The sequence below is a fragment of the Phoca vitulina genome, unplaced genomic scaffold (genome assembly GCF_004348235.1).
Source record: "Phoca vitulina isolate PV1807 unplaced genomic scaffold, GSC_HSeal_1.0 scaffold1, whole genome shotgun sequence".
NCBI lineage: Eukaryota > Metazoa > Chordata > Mammalia > Carnivora > Phocidae > Phoca > Phoca vitulina.
Window position 1 is genome coordinate 108831459 of NW_022589704.1, and position 10955 is coordinate 108842413.

General features: G+C 39.7%; 1 protein-coding gene across 1 annotated transcript in view; it reads left to right on the top strand.

Annotated features, from left to right (window-relative positions):
- UGGT1 (UDP-glucose glycoprotein glucosyltransferase 1) overlaps positions 1-4959 on the top strand; it is a 115217-nt gene extending 110258 nt beyond the window's left edge. The window contains exon 41 of the mRNA XM_032412794.1: positions 533-4959. Coding sequence (XP_032268685.1) covers positions 533-558 — 26 coding nt within the window. The 3' untranslated portion in view covers positions 559-4959. The remainder of the gene's footprint in view (positions 1-532) is intronic.
- The last annotated feature ends 5996 nt before the right edge of the window (positions 4960-10955 follow it).

Sequence of the window (10955 nt, forward strand, 5' to 3'; positions counted from 1 at the left end):
ATAATTCAGCTGTCAGGAACCATTAACATGTTTATTCCCTCAATAATTCCTTTCTTGAGAATTTACCTTAAAAAATAAGTCCATACAAGAAAAAAGTCATATACATGGAGAAATTTATTATTTATAAACCAAAAGCATTAAAAACAGTTTAAACATCCAAGAATAGAGAATGGTACATGAGCTGCACTTTTACTTGGGGAAATGTTTTTATGTTATTAAGCGAAAAAAGAATCCTGACTAAAAATATATGTGTTTTTATCAGAAGTAAATATTGTATTTGTGAAAACAGTTCTGCTAGAGTATGCAGGTAGTTTTCAGTGTTTTTAAAAACAAAAAGGCCTTTTTAATTTTGTTTTTGTTTTCAAAATATAATACAAGCACACCAAATCAAAGCTCCTAAAATTATAAAGAGAGATAAAAGGGAGGTAGGGCCATAATTAATAAGTTACAATGTCGGGGGAAAAAATCCAGGCTGTATTTTTGTAACTTGAAGGTAAACTATCTTATTTTCAATTGTTCTCCTTTTCCATAGGACCTCAGAAACGAGAAGAGTTATGATCTTCATTCACAAGAGGATAGGAAATTACACCATTTGAAAAACACTTTTTATATTAAATGCTAGTTTTTTCTGATCTGTCTTTACAACTGCTGATAAACTGGCCGGGCAGGTGTGCCACACCTTTTGATTCTGAGCATTTGATTTTGACTTCTGCACACCAGTGGGCTCTGGATCTTTGGAGTTAAGGCTCTATTGGATTTGTACCTCAGAGGAAGACAAGTGGCTGATCTTTTGAGACTCTGTAAAGAGCAATCTTCTAACCAGAAGCGAAAACGGCAAAGGCAACTGGAAGAAAATGAGTCCTGTGGTGCCCACACCCAAGAGCACATACATGCTGCACCGCCACAGGAAGCCAACCAGCCAGAGCCACCGTGTTCTTCCTTACCTCAGTTTACTGGCAGCGGAGCTCAGTCTGCAGCCTGCGCTTTGGTGGCAGAAGCTTCTGTGTGGCAGAAGCCTTGTCCAAGGTCGACACACCTTGAGGTTTATGCCAGTGTGCTCCTGTGTCCTTTTGTTCTCTTCCCCAGCATTAGGTTCATTGTTGAAACCCAACCAACAATCATGTGTCTTCGGGGTTGGCTTGTGGCAAATTAATTTGGGGACAGGATGGGTGGGTTGGGGTGAGGGTAGGGAAAATACCAGGAGTAGGAGGACTCTGAGGTGTTTGGGGGGGAGGTGAGGAAGACAGAAATTGGCCATTCTCCTTTATAAACCATTAGTACCATGTGACTAATTTGAAATGAAAATGATTCTTATTCCCCACCTAGCCCCAGTAAACTTTTTAGGTAATTGTTTTGTAAACAATTTTTGTATTTGTGAAAGTCTTTGCTTTTTCTTCCCACTTTCTAAAAAAATGTCTGTTATTGATTTCCTTACTGGATACAGCCATAGTGAGCCCCTCTGGCGATCCATCTCGCAGGGCTCGGGGCTCCCTCAGGAAGGTCATGGCATCTTCCATCCCTCTACTCCTGGGGAAGGAGGGGGGTTCCTCTCTCAGTCTCAGGCAAAGTTGGCTTTGACTTTTCTCCATGAAGGACTCCCAGAGCTGAGAACAGGAGAGGTGTTGACTGTGTAATTCGTGTTTCTCTGTACACTGTTCTATATTCCTTTTAGTTTAGCGCTGTGAGTTGCCTTTGGTTTGCCAAAATTGCTGGTGCACCACCTGTTCTGACTGCACGTAATCACATCTTGAAGCAGCCTTAGCACTTTAGTCACTGCTTTTAGTGTCTTTAGCAGCACAGAACGGACCTTCTGGAGTAGCCTCTCCTGGTGAGTAGGCAATGTGGGACGCACCCGCAAGGGAGTCTTCTGGTGTGTTGTTGGCTTGCATGAGCATGAGGCTCTCGGTCCTTCCCTCCCATCTGCCCAGGCTGCAGGGTACAGCAGCGAGAGCACTCCCATGGGCTGCACCTCCTTCCAGTGCAAACTGTTTTTGTCTCTAATATTTTTGCCTCCTTTTTAAAAATGTGAGGAAGGGCTGCAGATGCATAGCCGAATCCTTACTCTTCCACGCCAGGGAACATTGATTTGCAGTCTTTTTTAAAAATGAAAGTCTTATGACAAATATTAATTAGTTTTTTCCATATTCACATAAGCAAAAGTTAGCTTAGGAGTCAGTCTGAAGGAGCTTTTCATTTTGCTTTTATAATTAAATTAAAAATTGGGAAGAGGGGAATTCAAAAGATTTTTAGGTAAATCGATTCAAGACTGAAAGGTCCCTCAGAATCATTGCTGTTGACAAAGGCTGTAGCTTGAGTTCCCCCTGCCCTGCTGCTCACCTGGTCAGAGCAACTGAAGGGATAGAATCAATGAGAGCAAAAAACATTTTTTCAGCTTCATCTTAGATTTAATTAAACCTTCAGAGAGGCTGCTGCTGCCGCTGCTTCAGTCTACAACCGTAAACAGAATTGTGCATTTTTCGAGTTTATTTTCTGGGAGATTGAGCAAGAAATACTAAAGTCATTGGAGTATGCTTTTTAGATGCTGGTTCCCTTGGGACATGGAACAGGCCACCTTTCTTCATGTCTTTCCACCAAATGTCTTAGGCATATTCCATGTGAGGAAGGTGCAGTGTGAAATCTGTTCTCTGTGTAGTATTCGTGTCCTCACTGCCCTTATCCATCACCACCCTAAACATAAGTCTTACCAGTAGTTGCATCTTTGTAAGACCCAGTTTGCTTCTGAAGTAATCTAGGGCCTGCCTTCCTTCCTTCTCTTCGTTCATGTGTCATCAGCATCTTTCAGGATGAACCTCTAATGCCCTAGGAAATGATAATACCACTAAAATTTGGTTGTGGTCAGCTTTGTCTGTGTCTCTATTGCGTGAAAGCAAATTGTGACCGAAAAGATAGATTTTTTTTTCCCAAGAAGCAAGAGCTCATTGCACTAAAACGCTCAAGCTTCTGGAAACTATTCACAGTGCATTGTTTTTAACCATCATTTATTTATATATATGTAATGGAGTTTTTTTTCTCTCATCATGCCATAATGGAAAATTTTCTTTCTGAATCAGTGCCAGAGTGATGTAAAATAATGTGACATGTCAGAGTGACATGGGACAGTGTGAGTTTTTATGTTCTGTGAACAGTGGTATTTGATTGAGATCAAAACCCATGCACACAGCCTGCTGCCGGAGCTGTGGGGACATGGCTATGTTCGTTTTAAAGTTGTACTCAATACTTACCACACTGAGAATGATGACACATTAGTTTTCCATAAGGTTGATAAAGTGTAGAATCTCAAAATGTGGCATTTCAAATGGAAACATATAGATGTTTGCTTACCTACTACACACACACGCCTCATGGCAGGCCCATGTGTTATATGAACTCAGCTTGTGGGAGAGCAAAGATTAAGAAATCGTTTCCAGGAATGGAGCTTAATGAACTCTGCTGTCCTCAAGTCCTCATATTATGAACTGTGTTGAGGCTCTGCTTGAATGAACAACTTTTGTCTGGTTGCAGTGACTCAGTCCCTGAATGAAGGGCCGAAAGCTAGGGGTGGCGTTACAGTTTTCAGAAGAGACTGGCCCAGGTAATAGGAAGGAAATCCCAGTTTCCTTTAGCTGGGAGTTACATTTGAAGGACACCAAAATTTGGAATAAGACACCGCCCTCCTAGCAATGAGTAAAATTATTCCCCTTACCCACATCTACCCTAGGAGTAAATTTGGGTACTTAAAAGCAGTCCTTTTCTAAAATTGCCATGAGTGATTAAAAGAAAGAATTCAACTCAAGAGTTACAAGGGAATTTCTAGTGCATTTTTTTAAATACAATGTTAGTGGAATGGCATCAAATTTCATGGAAATGGAAATATTTTGGTAAAGTCACCTAACAGAAACTGTTGGTAACAACAAAGGGAAGGTGCATTGTGTGCAAAGTTATTTAAATATCTATTCCATTGTTGTGTAATTTTAATAATGTTTTAAGTATTTGATTTTATGGGGATATTTTTGTGGGATGATAAGAGTTAAAAATAGCTATCGTGTCTAGTTTGGTGGGATGACATTTTTTACTTCAGTTCATGTTTTGCCTGCCTTGATGTAGTGGGGGAAGATCTCAATCATGACTTTGGTAATTACCTGATTGAATTCAAGCTAATTAATTCTTCATTAACTCAGGTTGTAATTGATATTTCAAGCTCTCTGGAGGATACCAATTTCTCTTTCATTTGGTATTTGATCTTTTGATCTAATACAGAAATGACACTTCTGGGTAGCAGTGAGTCAGTGCATGGAGTAGGGGATCTCTCCTCTTCAGGGTGCCATTGAGTGCTGATAGTTTATAAAAAGAAACAACAAAATCAGCTTCAAGCAGCTGCATGCTCCCCAAAAGTAGTGCATTAAGTTTAAACTCCCTAATAATGATTTTGCAAGCAAGAGGCTATCTCCTGAGTCTTAAATGACCTAACAACACAGAGGCCAAATGTGGAAGATTTAAGAGGAAACAAGTTAGGGTATTAGCTAAGACCATCCCACCTGTAATTTATGCATTGCCTTACTGGTCACCATTTAGATTTCCAGAGAAGGGGCATAGTTCCTCTTCAGAAATAAAAGTAGCAAAATCTAAGGTCAACAACTTGAGCAAAAGATTACCGAGTACCATGTTTTCCAACCAGTTATCCTTGGTAATACCAAGGTAAACATAGAAAAATGAAAAATGTTAGAGTTTTTAAAGAAAACTATGTATTAGAAAACCTTCTTTATAACTATTCTGTTTTACTGTAATCCTGTTCCATCAAATGCAACATAGGTCCAGGTGCTGCCCCTTGCTTGGGAACAAGCACTGGGGCTCTAAATGTCTGCAGAGCCCTCTGCACCTGAAGTGAACTGAGAATGAATTTCCCGGTACTGTAATGAAAATAAGGTCTGCTCAACACAATAAACTTTTTCTTGTCTTCTTTAAAACTATCTGGTCAGTCATTCAGCTTTTATGTTTAGGAAGGACGTAATCATTAGAGCTCAAAGTTCCACCCTTTCATCTGATGGAAGAAGCAGGCCTAGACAGGAGGGAGAGCTTTACCTGAATGTCTTCTCTTGTGTTGGAGCTGGGTCCAGTTGCTGCCAATTCCCTGGATTCTCACAATAGCACCCATGCCTCTTCAAGGTCTCCAGCCTTGGGAAACTGCCACAGGTGGGGTCTTGTAGGCATCTGCCCTAGGAAGGCTAACATAATGAGAAGGATGGCATAGAATTTGAATATTTTGCCCATTCTCTGAGCTCCTACTCAGGGGCTAGACTTGAAGATATAGTTCCTGACATTCACGTGCTCATTGGACACTGCCAGCTAGTGTAACGAGTGCTCTTGCTGAGGTGGAGGTCAGGGAGTGGGACCTGGTGGCTGTGACAAGGCAATAGAGGGCGCCTAAGGTGGAAGAGAGGAGGGATTTATTTTTATTTATTTATTTTTTTATTTATTTGAGAGAGAGAGTGAGAGAGAGAGAGAGCGCAAGAGGGGGGAGTGGGAGAGGGAGAAGCAGACTCCCTGCCGAGCAGGGAGCCCGATGCGGGACTCGATCCCGGGACTCCAGGATCATGACCTGAGCCGAAGGCAGTCGCTTAACCAACTGAGCCACCCAGGCGCCCGAGGAGGGATTTATTTGGTGGTCAGGAAAAGCTACAAGTGATCCTTAAATTGAAGCCTGAGGAATAAGTAGGAGTTATCCACGTAGGATGCAGGAGGCAGGGATGGAGGGAGGAGCAGGAGCTACTGTATCTCATTTAGGGAGCTGCAAGTGAACCTAAAGTTATAGCCAGGAGAGAAGTTCTGAGGCGGGGATCTGAGTTTGATCCCAAGGCCACAAGAAAGCCTGAGTGGTTTTTAACTGGGTACCAACATGAAATTGGCTTTTTCTTGTAATGAACTTTTTATTGGCAAATAGCACATATAGACCCAAGTACACAAACACATCTTGATGGATTTTCAAGGTGAAGATTTGTGTAACCATTACTGAGATAAATAAAAGAAAGTTGAATTTTATTTTAAATAACATTTAAACATCTTACTACCATCTGGCTTCCTGTAATGACAAGAGTGTCTTGTATCAGACAAACCCTCCTATCGATAATTATACACATTTTTGAAATGCACTGGAAAGTGGCCAAGACAGGCAAAAACTAGAGGGGACTCTATCCACTGAAAGAAGAGTAACACATTGGATAAGATCCACACTTAAGTGACTATTCCTCATGTGGCCCACAGGGAATAAAACAAAGTGGCAATCTCATGAGGCTGAGGAGCCAAGTCAGAATTCAGGGCTGTTGGAGCAGTTTGGAAACTGAAGGGGGAAATCCCAGAAAGGAGGAAACTACAGAGCCTTGAGTTTGCCTGACACTCCCCTTAAATCCTTGGCTGACTCCTAAATTATGCATGAACTGGGTAGGATTCCAGGGAGCCCAACAGAAAGCAATGACTGGAACGCTGGAAAAGCTCAGCTGAGATTTTAGCAGATGTCTGGTGCTGGGGAGGGAAAGTTTGGAATTTATGTCCCACCAAGTTTGGAGATGTAGTAAATATTTGGGGCTTTTCATTGAAAACCTAGTAGGTCATGCCATAGATGAGAACCACAGCTCAGAACTCAGGTCTAGGCCTGAGGACTAAGAGCAGAACTAAAACAGACCCACTCTAATAAAGCCTAAAACCAAGCCTTCAAAGAATCAGGGTGATCTGCTAGTGACTTAATGGTCTACTAAACCAAACTCAGCGATTCAGCATCTCTACAACATATTATCCAGAATGTCCAGTATACAATTACAAATCAGGAGACATAAAAAACAGGAATGCATGACACATAACCAAGAAAACAAAAACAGACCCACAAATAAGCAAGATGTTAACATTATTGAATAAGAATTTAAAAATAATAAATACCTTAAAGGATCAATAGGAAAGGATAAATACCAAGGATGAAGATGTGGGGAATTTTAGAAGAGACCTACAATTAAAAAAAATTAATTTCATAGGAGGGCTTAAATGATTAAACACTGCAGGGGTGCCTGGATGGCTCAACTGGTTGTGTCTGACTTGATTTTGGCTCAGGTCACAATCTCAGGGTTGTGAGATTGAGCCCCATGTTGGGCTCTGGGCTGGGCATGGAGCCTGCTTAAGATTCTCTCCCTCTCAAAAAGAAAAAAACGTCTGTAAAAGAGTAAACACTGCAAAAGAAAGGGTCAGTGAACTTGAAGACAGGTTAATAGGAATTATCCAAATTGAAGAGCAAAGAGGGGAAAAAGAAAGATAAATGAACAGAATTGTAATAACCTGTGAGGCAATAGTAAACAATATAATGCTAAGTGGAGTCTTAGATGAGTAAGAGAAAATATTCGGAGGAAAAAAACATGGAAAAAATTTGGGAGAAATATTGGCAAATTTTTTTTTTTTCAAAATGTGATTAAAAATATCAACTCATGGATCCAAGAAACTCGGTGATCCCCTGTAATGTAGTTTCTTAAAAATTCTGTCTATACCTAGTTTTGAGGTCCTGGCTAGGGACTAGTGAGTTATCTTAAGCATCCAATTAAGTTCACACCCTCAACCACTTTACTGGTTGGACATGCACACTGTGGGCCACTATACACCCACCCTAATCACCCAAGGCCAGATACCAGACAGCCAGTGACAGCTCCTATGCTCCAGAGCCCACTGGAGTTCTTCATATTAGCTAGTCCTAATCCAGCTTTCCCTTCCTTGCCCATTCATTCCTGGGGAAATCACAATAAATATTCTTGCCCCCAGGTCTTACCTTGCCTTTTTCCTCAAGACCAACCTTAATGTTCCCCCTGAGTGATCCTGCATGGTGTGAACTGTGAACATCGCAAAACTGTGACACTCTTCAGGTTTCTAACTATATGTCACCCCATCCCCCGAGAAGCAGGATAAATATAAAGGCCACACCTTAGGCACATCTTAGTCAAATGCTGAAAACCAGAGATAAAGAAAATCTTTTATAAGTAGCCAGGAAGGGGCACCTGGGTGGCTCAGTCAGTTAAGTGTCTGCCTTCAGCTCAGGTCATGATCCCAGGGTCCTGGGATCAAGCCCCTCATCAGGCTCCCTGCTCAGTGGGGAGCCTGCTTCTCCCTCTCCCTCTTGTGTGCCACTCCCCCTGCTTGTGCTCTCTCGCTCTCTGTCAAATAAATAAATAAAATCTTAAAAAAAAGAAAGTAGCCAGGAAAACAAGACACATGATACACAAGAACAATCATAAGAATGATAGCTGACTTTTCAACAGGAAAAAAAGAACAGATGATAGGGAAATAACATTTTTAAAGTGCTGAAAGAAGGAAAAGCTGTTTTAGTGTTCTATATGTGGGAGAAATGTTCTTTGAAAATGAAAATGAAATATAATCATTTCAGAGTAACTGCAAAAAGAATTCATTCCCAATAGATCTGGACTATAAAAAATGGTAAAGGTTCCTCAGACTAAAAGGGAAATGATGCCAGATAGAAATGCAGAGCCACAGGAAAGAATGAAGAGCACTGAAAATAGTAAATATGTAGGTAAGTATACTATTTTTTTCTTTAAGAGACTATTGATTGCTTAAAACAAAAATGATACCTATAATAATAATACCTACATACATATAGAAGTAAAATATGTGAAAATTTCACAAAAGATGGGAGGTATAAGATTCTTACTTATATGTGAATTGGTATGATAGTAATGCAAGATAAACTGATAAGCTGAGGGAGCATATTGTTTTCTCTAGAGTACATTAAAAAAACAACAACACAGTTATAGCATCCCCCCACCAATGGAGAGAGAATGCAATGCTTACAATTTTTTAATTAAAAAAAGGGTGAAAATCAATGAACCCAATAGAGGCAGGAAAGGAGGAACAAAGGAACAAGTACAGAGGAGATAAATACTAAACAAATAGCCAAATAGCAGACTTTAAACTGAAAAACATCAAGATTTGCATTATATATTAATAGTCTTAACTACTTTAAATAAAAGGCTGAGATTTTTAAATCGTGCTTATTTTAAAAATAATTTATAAGGGATAAAAATAAATAAAAAGAATAGATAGGTTGAAATTAAGAAATATACCACACAAACATAAGAAAACTGGTGTGGCTATGTTAATATAAGACAAAGTGAACTTCAAGACAATGAGTATTACCGCAGGATAAGAAAGGACCTTCTGTAATGATAAAAATCAATCAAGAAGACATTAACAATCCTAAATATGTATTCACCTAATGACAGTCCTTTAAAATGTATTTGGGGTCAGTTACCCCATGGAGTCAACGACTAAACTGGAAAAAGCTATTGGAATAAATTATTTTGGAACTTTGGAACACATTTGGACACTTACAACAACCAGAGTAGTGCTTCATGGAAAGGCTTCTGAACTTGTGTGAGTGGCATGCATGAACCAGCTACCACTCCCCATTTTGGGGGCACAACTTTGGCTATGGGAACAGCAGCCTGTGTTGTTGCTTGGAGTAGTTGGCTGGTGCCAGTGTGGGCAGAGGTGATCTTGTCCTCAAAATATTTGGATTTGTGCATCTGAGCTGGTCTAGTGATGCGTGAGGAACTGGCACAGATACTTGCATTGGTTTTGGCCCTCAGTAGCAGTGGCTTATCCTGGTGTCATCTATCAGAAAATTTAAAGACAGGCCCCTCTTTTTTTCCTTGTTGGAGATGGACATTTAAGGAAATTGTTTTCGGTCCCTGCTTGACTACAGAGATAATGGGGCAGAAACTTCAGGGACCACACACAACAAGGAATGCATACTTTGCAAAAAATAGTTTGGGAAAGTCACAAACAGATGGCTTCATCCTCAATAAGCAAAAATCACCAATCCTTGAGGACTGGGAGAATCCGATTTCCAAAGTAGACATATTATAATACCCAGAATGTCCATTTCTTTAAAAAGAAAAGTTAAAAACATACAAGGAAATAGGAAATATGGCTAATCACAGGGGGAAAAAATTGACAGAAACTCTCCTTGAAAAAGTCCAGGCATTGGAATTATTAAAGACATTGAATCAACTGATTTATTATGCTCCATGAATTAAATGAAGCCATGGACAAAGAACTAACGGAAATTAGGAAAATGACATAAGAACAAAATGAAAAAATATTTTTAAAAAGATAGAAATTATAAAAAGGAACCAAATCCTGGAGCTCAAACGTACACTAAGTGACGTGAAACATTCACTGAAAATATTCAAAGGCAGATATGAGCAGGCAGAGAAAAAGGATCAGAGAATTAAAGACTAAGAGAGTTGAAATTATTCAGTCTGGGGAGCTGAAAGAAAAATGAAGAATCTGAGGGACCAATGGGACACTATCAAGTGTAACAATATATGCATCATAAGAGTCCTATAAAGAGAAGAAAGTGCAGAAAAAGCATTTGAGGAAATGATGGCCATAACCTTCCCAAATCTGTTGAAGGACATGAATCTACACATCCAAGAAACTTAATGAACTCGAAGCAAGATAAATTCAGAGATCCACACCAAGACATATAGTCAAATTGTTGAAATCAAAGACAGAATTTTGAAAGCAGCAAGAGAGAAACAATAAATCAAGTACAAGTTTAGATTAATAGCCAAATTCTCTCCAGAAACCATGGAAACCAGAAGGCAGCGAGATGACATTTATGTCCTTAAAAAAACACAAAATTCTCAACCAAGGATTCTATAACTGGCAAAGCTATCTTTGAAGAATGAAGGAGAAATTAAGATACTTCTAGATAAACAAAAGCTATGAGAGTTCATTAATAGTCGACCTGCCTTATGAAAAAATGCTAATGGGAATATTTCAGGCTGAAATGAAGACACTAGACAGTAGCTCAAAGCCATAAGAACAAACATTGGTAAATGTAACTACATAGATAAATATGAAAACCAGTGTCATTTACTTTTAGTTTATAGCTCATCTTTTTTCCC